The sequence below is a fragment of the Aotus nancymaae genome, unplaced genomic scaffold, assembly GCF_030222135.1.
Source record: "Aotus nancymaae isolate 86718 unplaced genomic scaffold, 86718_ANA_hifiasm-v0.15.2.pri h1tg000053l, whole genome shotgun sequence".
Lineage (NCBI taxonomy): Eukaryota > Metazoa > Chordata > Mammalia > Primates > Aotidae > Aotus > Aotus nancymaae.
Window position 1 is genome coordinate 14,183,478 of NW_026988467.1, and position 12,549 is coordinate 14,196,026.

At 53.2% G+C, this 12,549-nt stretch overlaps 1 protein-coding gene across 2 annotated transcripts in view; it reads left to right on the forward strand.

Moving 5' to 3' along the window:
- The window catches only part of PADI4 (peptidyl arginine deiminase 4), a 50,378-nt gene that overhangs the window by 29,976 nt on the left and 7,853 nt on the right, over nt 1–12,549 (forward strand). For both annotated transcript variants that reach the window (XM_021668390.2, XM_064363355.1), the window contains 5 exons: nt 1,070–1,181; nt 2,735–2,842; nt 10,079–10,233; nt 11,493–11,637; nt 11,878–11,980. In XM_021668390.2, the coding sequence (XP_021524065.2) occupies nt 1,070–1,181; nt 2,735–2,842; nt 10,079–10,233; nt 11,493–11,637; nt 11,878–11,980 (623 nt within the window). The remainder of the gene's footprint in view (nt 1–1,069; nt 1,182–2,734; nt 2,843–10,078; nt 10,234–11,492; nt 11,638–11,877; nt 11,981–12,549) is intronic.

Sequence of the window (12,549 nt, forward strand, 5' to 3'; positions counted from 1 at the left end):
GAGACCTGGAGTCAAATATTTTTTAAATATTTTAAATTTTTTAAAGATTTTAAAGATTTTGGTGCCTTAGGCCAGGCACAGTAGCTCACGCCTGTAATCCCAGCACTTTGGGAGGCCAAGGTGGGCAGATCGCCTGAGGTTAGGAGATCAAGACCAGCCTGACCAACATGGAGAAACCCCATCTCTATTTAAAAAAAGATTTTGGAGCTTTAAAATTTGACTGCCCCACTGGATTTCAGACTTGCATGGGCCCTGTAACCCCTTTGTTTTGGCCAATTTCTCTCATTTGGAATGGCTGTATTTACCAAGTACCTGTACCCCCATTGTGTCTAGGAAGTAACTAGCTTTCTTTTGATTTTATAGGCTCATAGGCAGAAGGGACTTGTCTTGTCTCAGATGAGATTTTGGACTGTGAGCTTTTGGGTTAATGCTGAAATGAGTTAAGACGTTGGGGGACTGTTGGGAAGGCATCATTTGTTTTGAAATGTGAGAACATGAGATTTGGAGGGGCCGGGGGCGGGATGATATGGCTTGGCTATGTGTCCCCACCCAAATATCATCTTGAATTGTACTCCCATAATTCCCACATGTTGTGGGAGGGACCTGGTGGGAGATAATTTGAATCATGGGAGTGGTTTCCCCCATACGGTTCTCATGGTAGTGAGTAAGTCTCATGAGATCTGATGGTGTTTATCAGGGGTTTCTGCTTTTGCTTCTTCCTTATTTTCTCTTGCTGCCACCACGTAAGAAGTGCCTTTCACTTCCTGCCATGATTCTGTGGAACCGAAGGTCCAACTAAACCTCTTTTTCTTCCCAGTCTCAGGTATGTCTTTATCAGCAGCATGAAAACAGACTAATACATGGGTGGAAGGGGTACCCACTAGTTGCTGCCTCGTGGCTTCTTAGATAGATTTAATGAGCTAATGCCTGCTAAGAGAAGATGGACTAGATGTGCCAGGAGCTTCTGTTCAGGCTACAGGTGTCCCCTGAGCACCTGTGGTCCCTCCCCGTCCTTCTGGGCTGATCTTCAAAATCCAGAGCACTCAGAAACTGCTTTTCTGCTCTCTAGCATTTTTGAAAATGAGGACTTCCTGAAGTCAGTAATTGATCTGGCCAAGAAAGCCAAGTGCAAGGTGACCATCTGCCCCGAGGAGGAGAACATGGATGACCAGTGGATGCAGGTATGCGCCCTGTGGGCGGGCAGGGTGAAGGTCCCTGAGGGCCAAGAGACACTTGGGGGACATGGGCTCCTGGGGTTCAGCCTGGTGCCTTCCCAGCCACCCTTCCTTAGATGGACCGGGAAGTAGGAACCTGAGAGGTCCTTGTGTCGGAAGGCTTGAGCAAGTGATTCGTCCAGCATTTGCTGTGGGCCACTGCAGGCCCACTGCAGTCACCAAGATGAAAGCCACCTTCCTGCTTGTAAACACTCAGATGGCCCTGGGTAATAATGTGAAGCTCGGGAGATTGGTGCTCAGCCAGTCCCTTGAGTGGTCCTTCCTCCCACTGTCCATCCTGGGCTCAGCCACCAGACCACGCCACACCCCAGCTCCAGCACTTTCCATGGCTCCCACCTCCTCCTGCTCAGTCTGCTTCCGGGGCCCTCTCAGCCTGGCTGCCTCCCTCGCTTGGGGCCAGCCTGCCGCTGTGCCCAGCAACATCTGATTACCATTCTCTGTTTCCATGCCACTCCCCCATCATGCCGGGAGTGCCCCAAGAACTGAGACTGGCCTCATCCAGCCCAGCACCCCAATGCCTGGCACTGGGCAGTGCCCATGGGCATTTGGTGGGTGGCACTGACGCTTCCTGCCACTGCCTTGCTTTGCCTCTCAGGACTCTGCCCTTCCATGCCACGTCCCTGCCATGCTGTCTCTTGGACCCACTTCCCCATTCCCATCCCCCATCTCCAATTCATACCGATGAATCCCAACACGAATGTTCCTCATCCATAAATTTCCCCCTTCATCCCCAGCAGAAATTCTTCCCTCTTTATTTTCAGCCCCTACACATCATCATCTTTTCCTCTCTTGCCATTCCATCTTTTGGATAGCAGGTTGAATTGTGTGAAATTGCTGATATGCACCATTTTTGATTTGCAAGAGTGGAACTTCTGTCTGGTTCAACCTAATAGTAACTTACAGTAGAGATTATGTCCACTATCACATCTGCCTGCTAGAATACGAGCCTGCGGAGGTGGAATTTGCAGCAGATTCATTTCTGAAACCTCCCTGTGCTCCTCCTGCCTGCTCCAGTGGCCCAGGCTGGGTCTTCTCTGCCCTCCTTTGGGGAGGAGGCCGGGAGCCCTGCCACCAGGAGGCCCTTCTCTGGCCCATCCTAGCTGCATCAGGAGCCTCTCCTCTGTGTCCCCACAGACCCCTCAACCCCTCACCCCCTCATCACCTCCCAACCCTGGTGTTCACTGCCTGGCTCTCGGGTTTTCTCACCTTGAGGAGGGGATCTGAGTTTTGCTCATCGGGCTCCCCAGCACCAGCCCAGGCACCACCAGGAGCAGGAAGGAAGGGCAGTCCTGCAGGCTCACGGCCTCTCGTGCACTGGGCAAGTCCCGGGCAATCAGCTCCGCTTTCTGAGCCCCTTCTCTGAGATCAATCATCTCGTGGGAATGTGCCCTTGACTGCAAGGGTGAGAGTGCGTGGATGGTTTCATGCCCCCATCCTGCTGTCGGGCACCAAGACCCAGGCAGCACATGCAACAGCCTCCTCTCCACTCACTCCCACAGGATGAAATGGAGATCGGCTACATCCAAGCCCCACACAAAACGCTGCCCGTGGTCTTTGACTCTCCAAGGAACAGAGGCCTGAAGGAGTTTCCCATCAAACGCGTGATGGTACCTGCATGGTGGGGAGGGGGCACAGCTGCCGCCCCTTGTCTTGAGGCTCCCTTCTTTTAGCCTGTCTTCGCCGGCTGTGGCTGTGGCTGACTAGCCCAGTGCAAGCAGGTGGCATTCCTGCTAAAGCAGGCTTTAGCAGCCTCAGAATGAAGTTGGGCGTGGTGGTAAACGCCTGTAATCCTAGCACTTTGGGAGGCTGAGGTGGGCAGATCGCCTGAGGTCAGAAGTTCGAGACCAGCCTGGCCAACATGGCGAAACCCAATCTCTACTACACAAAAATTAGCCAGGCGTGGTGGCGGGCACCTGTAATCCCAGCTACTTAGGAGAATGAGGCAGGAGAATCCCTTGAACCCAGCGGCTGATGCAGGTGGGGCTTGTTATTTCTGTTATTACCAAGATAAGATCTGGCTCTTCATTTCCCAAAGCCCTTGTCGCCTGTGAGCTCAGCTTGGTCTCCGGGTTACCCTGCCCAGGAGGTGGCTCAGGCTCGGGCTTCCTTGTGCTCTTGAAGATGCTTTTGCCGCAAGGTGGCAGTGGGGCCAGGGCTGCAGTCCTTCCCAACGCCCAGCTGGAGGCTCTGTCTTTGGGTGAGGTTTGGCCTTCAGGTGCTCCATCTGGGATGTGGGGGTTTGGGGCTCAGTGGTCATTTCCTGGGTGTGACTTTATCAGTCAGAGGCTGTCCATATGGAGGTGGGAAGTGACATACTGATGACTTGGACTTGACTAGCCTGGCAGGTTGATGCAAACTCAGTACAAAATAATAACAATAATAAGAGTTGCATTTATTGAGCATGACTTGTGTGTCAGCCAGTGCTGCGTTCTTTACCTGCACTGACTCATTTAATTTGATAAACGTCCATGGAGATGCTATCAACAGGCCCATTTTATAGAAGAAGAAACTGAGGCTCAGAGTGGAGAAGTTGGAATTCAAACCCAGCCAGTCTGGCTTGGTCAGCATGCTCTTCCCCGCCCTGCCTCCCTCCCAGGAAGGCCCCAGGCCTGCACTCTGAGCCCTGGCAGCCCCGTGGCTCAAGGTGCCCAGGGAAAAGGAAGGAAGGAATGTGGGGTACAAGGTTTGCTAGGACGAACGGCTTTCCAACAGGCATCTGTGCTGTACCCCAAGGGAAGGGATGGCGGCCCTGCCCACAGAGGCTTCAGAATGAAACTTCAGTTAAACTCAACAACTTGTCCCGAGTCTCACTTCCTCCTGGCCAAGCTGTGCGCTGAGCGGTGGAGATGCAGAGAGGCTGTTCAATTCACAGCGTGTGCTCAGTCACGGGGTGCAGTTCATCCTGTTTCAGCAGCTTTGGGGCAAGCCAGCCGGCTGCCACCATGACTTTGCCCTCTTCCTGCTGCTTTCAGTCCTACCTTGTTCAGTGGCTGTGTCTCCTATTTTGATGTTCCAAGTATGACAAAGACCAGATTTTCTGATGCCGCACGTCCTGCTGGACAGACGGACTCCTCGGCACAATCGCCTTCCCCTTTCCCACAGACAGCTTTGGATGAAGGCAGGTGGCACTGGTGCCTCAGCTAAGCACATCTATGTATTCTGACTCAAATCACTCAGAACGAGGCCAGGTGCAGTGATCACACCTGTAATCCTAGCAGTTTGGGAGGCCAAGGCGGGCAGATCACCTGAGGTCAGAAGTTCGAGACCAGCCTGGCCAACATGGTGAAACCCCCGTCTCTACTAAAAATACAAAAATTAGCTGGGTGTGGTGGCGGGAGCCTGTAATCCCAAGTACTCGGGAGGCTGAGGCAGGAGAATCCCTTGAACCCAGGAGGCAGAGGTTGCAGTGAGCCAAGATCATGCCACTGCACTCCAGCCTGGGCAACAGAGCAAGAATCTGTCTCAAAAAAAAAAAAAAAAGTCAGAATCAAAAGAATTGGAGAAAAAGTCACTCTTGTCACCAGGCTTTGGCCCCACCTACCTTTCCAGTGCCATCGTGGGCCACTCTCACTGTCCCTTACCCAGCCCCGCCTCCACTGGCCTCCTTTCCATTCTTCAAACTTGCCTAACGTTTCCCCACCTCGTGGCCTTTGCATATGCCGTTCCCTCTGCCTGCAATGCTGTTCCCTGTTTACGGGGCTGGCTGCTTCTCAGCCTTCAAGTCTCAGCTTCCATTCCCTACTCAGTGGGGTCCTCCCTGATGCTGAAGGAGGGACCTCCACCCCACCCCATCCTCCTCCACTACAGCCCCCCTGTTGACTTCTTCAGTGTATTTTGTTAAAATCACGGACTTGCTCAGTTACTTTTCATTGTCTATGCTGCTGGGCCTGAGTCTGTTGTGCCTAATGCCGTCCACTGGGCAGCTGGCACGAAGCTTGACACGCAGTGGTCGTTCTTTCTGTAAGCAGCATCAGTAAATGTTCTCTCACCGGCGTCAGTAGCACTTCCCGCAGACAAAAGGCAGCTGTGAAGTTAAACAGAACTGAAGCAAAATCACGCTACGCAAACTGGCTCCTTACAAGTGACTGCAGCATCTCTGAGCTCGAGGTCGGCTCTCTGGTTGTTAAAGTGAGAAATTAGCAGGTGTCAAGGATGTGTTTGCATCACTGAAACTTTAATTTTTAATTTGTATTTATTTATTTATTTTTTAAGGCAGAGTCTCACTCTGTCGCCCAGGCTGGAGTGCAGTGGTGCAATCTTAGCTCACTGCACCCTCCGCCTCCTGGGTTCAAGCCATTCTCTGCCTCAGCCTCCCGAGTAGCTGGGATTACAGGCACCCGCTACCATGCTTGGCTAATTTTTGTATTTTTAGTAGAGATGGGGTTTCACCATCTTGGCCAGGCTGCTCTTGAACTTCCGAGCTTGTGAACCACCCGCCTCAGCCTCACAAAGTGCTGGGGTTACAGGCGTGAGCCAGTGCGCCTGGCCTGAAACTTTAATTTTTGAGGAACGAGAAAGACTGGAGGAAAATGAGAAGGGCATCAGGTGCTTAAGTGAGTATGATTAAGAAAAAGGAAAAAAGAAAAAAAAGAAAATGAGAGGGGCGACAGCTTTCCAACGTCGTGCCCCAGGCTGCATCGCCTCGAACCCGTGAGCGTCCCCTACACAGCCCACTCTTGGGGAGCCGCTTCTGCAGATTATGGACACCCCAACATTTGCCTGCAGAAATCCAAGCCTGCAAGCTATGTAACGGACCCCCTCTCCCAGCAACAGCCAGGTCACGGATGTGGATGAATTTACATTCATTCATCAAACATTGTTTGAATACCTACTCAGCCGCCCCTGTTCTAGGCACTTGGGATATGACAGTGAGCAACGCCAAGGTCCCTGAACCCACAGAGGGGCCATTCTGGCCCAGAGAGAGAAACAGCAGACAATGAATATAACAAAGCAGTTATACGGTTCCTTAGAAGGTGACGTTAAGAGCTGCAGGTGCTGTGTGTGGTGGTTCATGCCAGTAATCCTAGTACTTTGGAAGGCCAACGTGGGAGAATTGTTTGAGCCCAGGAGTTTGAGACAAGACTAAGCAACATAATGAGACCTTGTCCCTACAAAAAAAAAATTTGTTTTGGCCAGATGTGGTGGCTCATGCCTGTAATCCCAGCACTTTGGGAGGCCTAGGCAGGTGGATCACGAGGTCAGGACTTCGAGACCAGCCTGGCCAAGATGGTTAAACCCCGTCTCTACTAAAAATACAAAAATTAGCCGGGCACAGTGGCAGGCACTGGTAATCCCAGCTACTTGGGAGGCTGAGGCAGGAGAATCGCCCAGGAGGCAGAGGTTGCAGTAAGCCAAGATTGTGCCATTGCACTCCAGCCTGGGTGACAGAGCAAGACTCCATCTGAAATTTTTTTAAAAAAATTAGTTAGGCATGTTAACGCATGCCTGTAGTCCCAACTACTAGAGAGGCTGAGGCAGAAGGATCGCTTGAGCCCAGGAGGTCGAGGCTGCAGTGAGTCCTGATTGTAACACTGCACTCCAGTCTGGGCAACAGATGAGATCTTGTCTCAGAGGAAGAAAAAAAAAAGCTACAGGAAGACAGTAGAGTGGAATGGAGGGGCTCACAGGTGCCAGGGAGGGTAGATTAGATTACATTCTTAAAGCTGAGGGTGGTGGCTCACGTCTGAAATCCCAGCACTGTGGGAGGCCAAGGTGGGTGGATTACTAAGCCCAGGAGATCAGGACCAGCCTAGGCATGATAGTGAAACCCTGTCTCTACCAAAAAAAAAAAATATAATAAGCTGGATATGCTGGGGCATGCCTGCAGTTCCAGCTACTTGGGAGGCTGAGGTGGGAGGATCCTTGAACCCTGAGTGAGGCTGCAGTGAGCCGTGATCACGCTGCTGCACTCCAGCATGAGCAACAGGAGTGAGACCCAGTCTCAAAAACAAACGAACAAAAAGAACATTTGTAAATAGGATGGTCAGGGGGGCTTCACAGAGAAGCTGACCTTGGAACAAAGGCTTGAGGGAGGTGAGCGAGCTGTCCATGTGGGTGGATGTCTGGGGAAAGAGTGCTGTAGGCAGCGAAACAGCCAGTGCAAAGGCCCAGGCAGGAGCACGCCTTGAGTGTTCAAGGAACAGCAAGAGGGCCCGAGGGGTGGAGCACAGCAACCAGAAGTGTGATAGGAGAGGCAGTCAGGGAGGAGATGGGAGGTGGGAGGAGAGGGGGTCAGGGAAGGAGGTGGGAGGTGGGAGGAGAGGGGTCAGGGAGGAGGTGGGAGGTGGGAGGAGAGGGGGTCAGGGAGGAGATGGGAAGTGGGAGGAGAGGGGGTCAGGGAGGAGGTGGGAAGTGGGAGGAGAGGCGGTCAGGGAGGAGATGGGAGGTGGGAGGAGAGGGGGTCAGGGAGGAGATGGGAGGTGGGAGGAGAGGGGGTCAGGGAGGAGGTGGGAAGTGGGAGGAGAGGCGGTCAGGGAGGAGATGGGAGGTGGGAGGAGAGGGGGTCAGGGAGGAGATGGGAGGTGGGAGGAGAGGGGGTCAGGGAGGAGATGGGAAGTGGGAGGAGAGGGGGTCAGGGAGGAGATGGGAAGTGGGAGGAGAGGGGGTCAGGGAGGTGATGGAGGTGGGAGAAGAGGGGGTTAGGGAGGAGATGGGATGTCATAGGAGAGACTGTGGTCAGAGAGGTGATAGGGAGGGGACGGGATGACAGGATGGGGTTGGGCTTGTTGGCCACTGTTAAGGCCACTTATTTAAAAACTGAGAGTCATCACAGGGTCTTAAACAGAGGAGGATTATGATCTGGTTTGTTAGAAAAGGGAACAAGCCCTGGCTATGTGTTGAGAAAAGGGAGCAGAGGCAAGGGGAAGGGGAGTGGGCAGGTGACAGGTGCTGGGCGTGCAGGCAGCGCGTGGCAGGGAGAAGGCGGGAAGCTGTGAGATTGAAAGCAGAGCCAGCAGGACATTCTGACTCCCGCTCTGAGAGCGGCAAGCCAATGCTGACAGCAAGGCTGTGGCCTCTGTGGCTGGCAGGCACCGTCCCCTGGGCAGGGAGGACCTCAGGAGGAGGAACAGGTTGATGGGGAATGAGGGGGTGGGAAGAGGGGACCCACAGTTCTGTTTAGGGCAGGTGGGAGGTATTTGGTCGGCATCCAAGTGGGAGGTCAGGTGAGCCCGGATACACATCTGATGTTTGGGAGGGAAGGGTTGCCCAGAGATGTGAATGAACATGAGGGTTGTCGGCTCGTGGATGTAATTCCATGAGACTCAGCAGGACAACTGAAGGGGCAAGTGAGGTTGGAGGTGAACCAGGATCCCTCGGTGTCCCGAAAGCCAAGTGCAGAAAGTGTGCCGAGAACACAGGCGTGACCGGCTGATTCAGGGGCTTCTGAGGGGGAAGGCGAGGCTCAGGCATTGCCCTTGGGGCCTGGCTGTGTTTTCATGGAGACCTGGGTGAGGAAAGTTTTGATGGGCGGGGGAAGGCGGGATGGCCTGGATTTTAGAGAGAAGCAGTGAAAGAAATTGGAAGTGTGGTTTTTAAATTTGTGGAATCAGGCCAGGTGCAGTAGCTTACACCCATAATCTCAACACTCTGGGAGCTGAGACAGGAAGAGTGAGCCCCGGAGTTTGAGACCAGCCTGGGCAACATAGTGAGACCCCATCTCTATATGAAAAACAACTTTTAAAATTAGACAGGTGTGATGCATGCGCCTGTGGTCCCAGCTACTCAGGCGGCTGAGGCGGGAGGATTGTTTGAGCCCAGGAGGTCAAAACTGCAGTGAAGAAGTAAATTTGCAGATCGCAGACCTCCTTGAGACCTACTCATCTTCCCAGAAACTCAAACCTGGGCACACAATTTGGAGTCGACTCTCAGGGAGTTCATGGCCCCCACGAAGCCCCAGGGAATAGACCATCTATGTGTAGAAGGCTAGGTGCACCCTCTCCTGGGGGCAGGGGAGATGGGCCGGGGACTGAATAATGGCCCCTCTACATCCTAATCCCCAACCTGATGTCTCTTTATGTGGCAAAGGGGACTTTGCTGAATGTGCTTATGTTAGGGCTTTGCGATTGCAGTGATTATCCTGGTTTATCCTGGAAGCGGGAGGGCTGGTGATGATGGAAGCAGAGATTGGAGATCTTTTGAAGATGGAAGAAGGGGCTGCCAGCCAAGGTGGCTATTAGAAGCTGAAAAGGACAAGGAAATATAATAGATTCTTCCCTCAGGGCCTCCAGGAGGAACCAGCTCTGCCATCCCTGGACTTAAGCCCGGTGAAACTGATTTCAGATTTCTGGCCTCCAGAACTTTAAGAGAATAAACATGGCTGGGCATGGTGGCTCATGTAATCCCAGCAGTTTGGGAGGCTGAGGCAGATGGATCACTTGAGGACAGGAATCCGAGACCAGCCTGGCCAATATGGTGAAACCCCATCTCTACTAAATTACTGGGCATGGTGAGGTATACCTGTAGTCCCAGCTACTAAGGAGACTGAGGCAGGAGTATTGCTTGAAGCCAGAGGCAGAGGTTGCAGTGAGCTGAGATCATACCACTGCACTCCAGCCTGGGCAACAGAGCGAGACTCTGTCTTAAGAAAAAATAAAAGAGATGTTTTGCAGATTTGTTTTATGCCAAGTTAAGATTTACCAAGCAGCTGCATGCGTTAGGGACCTAACAAATGCTAGTCCCTTTTCTTGTCTACTGAATGAACTCAATATTCTTTTAACATTCCACACATAACAACAGTGCCTGCTACGTACCCGCTGCAGACAGTTCATCTGTAAACTTGGACTCCCCTCCTTCAACTGGGACCTCATTTCTCTAACTCCCGGCACTCCCTTCTCCTATCTCAGGGTCCAGATTTTGGCTACGTAACTCGAGGGCCCCAAGCGGGGGGTGCCAGCGGGATGGACTCATTTGGGAACCTGGAAGTGAGCCCCCCGGTCACAGTCAGGGGGAAGAAATACCCACTGGGCAGGATTCTCTTCGGGAGCAGCTGTTATCCCAGGTAAGGAGGGAAGTAACAGGAAGGGGTGGCCAGAACCCAGGGATGCCGTGGGCCAGAGCAGAAGCCTCCCCCATCCGCTTCCAACCCCAGAGGGCCCAACAGGCTTTAGGAAGTGTGAAAAGGAATCCAGTGCACGGTGAGGAATGCGGGCTTTGGAGCCCATAGACCCAAGTCCAATTCCAGCTCTGTCACTTACCCTCTTTCATTCGGTGAATGGGAGCTGGGAATGCAGCCACGGATGCCAAAGACAAGTCCTTACCACTACTCTATCGGGGGAAACAGATGACAGAAAAGTGAACAAGATAATTTCAAATAGTGACAAAGACAAAAGAGAGGGCAGAGGAGAAACAGGAACTGTTGGGGGGACCAGGGAGGGCCTCTCTGGGGGAGGGGCCGTTGAACTCAGGCCTAATGACAGGAAGGACAGGGCCGCGTGGAGATCTGGAAGAGCTCCCAGCAGATGAAAGTGTGTGTGCAAAGGCCCTGAGGCAGGAGTGAGCTCCTGCATGCAAGAAGGCTAGGATGGCTAGAACCGATTGAACAAGAGGAAAAAGCCAGGCGCGGTGGCTCATGCCTGTAACCCCAGCACTTTGGGAGGCTGAAGCGGGTGGATCACCTGAGATCAGGAGTTCGAGACCAGCCTGACCAACATGGTAAAACCCCGTCTCTACTAAAAATACAAAAATTAGCTGAGCGTGGTGGCACACACTTGTAATCCCAGCTACTAGGGAGGCTGAGGCAGGAGAATCACTTGAACCCCGGAGGTGGAGGTTGCCATGAGCAAAAATTGCGCCAGCCTGGGCAACAGAGCAAGACCGTCTCAAAAAAAAAAAAAAAAGGAAGAGCAAGGCACTGGAACGCTAAGGGATTTTTAGGAGAAAACTGAGCTCAAACAGGTGAGGGCATGTCCCCAAGGCCACTCAGCTAATGAGAGATCACCAACTTAGGTCAGACTGGCTCTAAACCCCATGTGTACCCAGAACACCAGCCTCTCGCCTAATTCAAGAGGCAGTGCTTTCTGAGGCTAACCTCTGTCCTACTCGCCTTAGTGACTCTGTGCCTCAGTTTCCCCCAATAAAACTAGAATGACAATTCCTTAATTTCTCAAATGTTAGGGGCTAAAATAAAGGCATTCCAGGCTCCTGCATCCCTTTCTTCACTGAAGGAGAACCCTGACCTTTTTGCCAAGCCCCTTGTCCTTCAGAGACTTCCCTGTAGCCCTTGCTGCCAATCACACGCCTTTAACCCTGCCGTGACAGCCCTTACAGCCGGGAGATGCACCAGGCCCTGCAGGACTTCCTCAATGCCCAGCAGGTGCAGGCCCCCGTGAAGCTCTATTCTGACTGGCTCTCCGTGGGTCACGTGGACGAGTTCCTGAGCTTTGTGCCTGCTCCCGACAGGAAGGTACGATCTTGGGGGCTGCCTGCAGGAAGCATGACTCCTTCCTGGGTAGACTCTCTGCCTCTGCCTGGGGTGGGAGCAACTTTGCTTGTCTGAGGCTATTTTTCTTCACCCTTAGGATGGGGGTAGAGGAGGTATCCAGCTTGGGTCCAAGTCCACACTCCTCCCACTCTCGGCAGATTCATCCTCCTTGGGAGCCTCAGGGGCAAAGCTGACCTCTAACCCCAGTGTTTCTGCCTTCAGGGCTTCCGGCTGCTCCTGGCCAGCCCCAGGTCCTGCTACAAACTGTTCCAAGAGCAGCAGAACGAGGGCCACGGGGAAGCCCTGATGTTCCAAGGGGTCAAGAGTAAGTCAGCCCTGCCTTCTTCTCCCATCTGTACACCTTCCTGCTTCCCGGGGTCTCCTGTTGCCTGGAGGGAATCATCTACCTACTGTGTGCCAGGAGGACTTACTGTGTGCCGGACATCATGCCAAGTGCTGGGGAGCCTGCGTGAACAGAGCAGAGCAGCTTGCGGCCCTCTGGGCTCACAGGCCCGGGGGAAGTGAGTCAACAGAACAGCTCCAACACAGGGGCTTTGAGGGGTGTCTGAGTGGATGGAGCTCAGGGAAGGCTTCTTGGAGGAGGCAAGGCCAGGCAGGAGCATGCAGGTAGGAGCTGGCTGGGCAAACGGGGCAGGGAAAGAGAGGAAGAGATACACTGCAGGCGGAGGGACAGGGCGAGTGGAGGCTCAGAGGCAGGAGAAAGCGCGAGGTGTTTGAGAATCTGGGGGAGGTTCGGTCTGGCTGGAGCACAGAATGAAATATTACTCTTTCAGCCAGGCATGGTGGCTTACCCCTGTAATCCCAGCACTTTGGGAGGCTGAGGTGTGTGGATCATGAGGTCAAGATATCGAGACCATCCTGGCCAACGTGGTG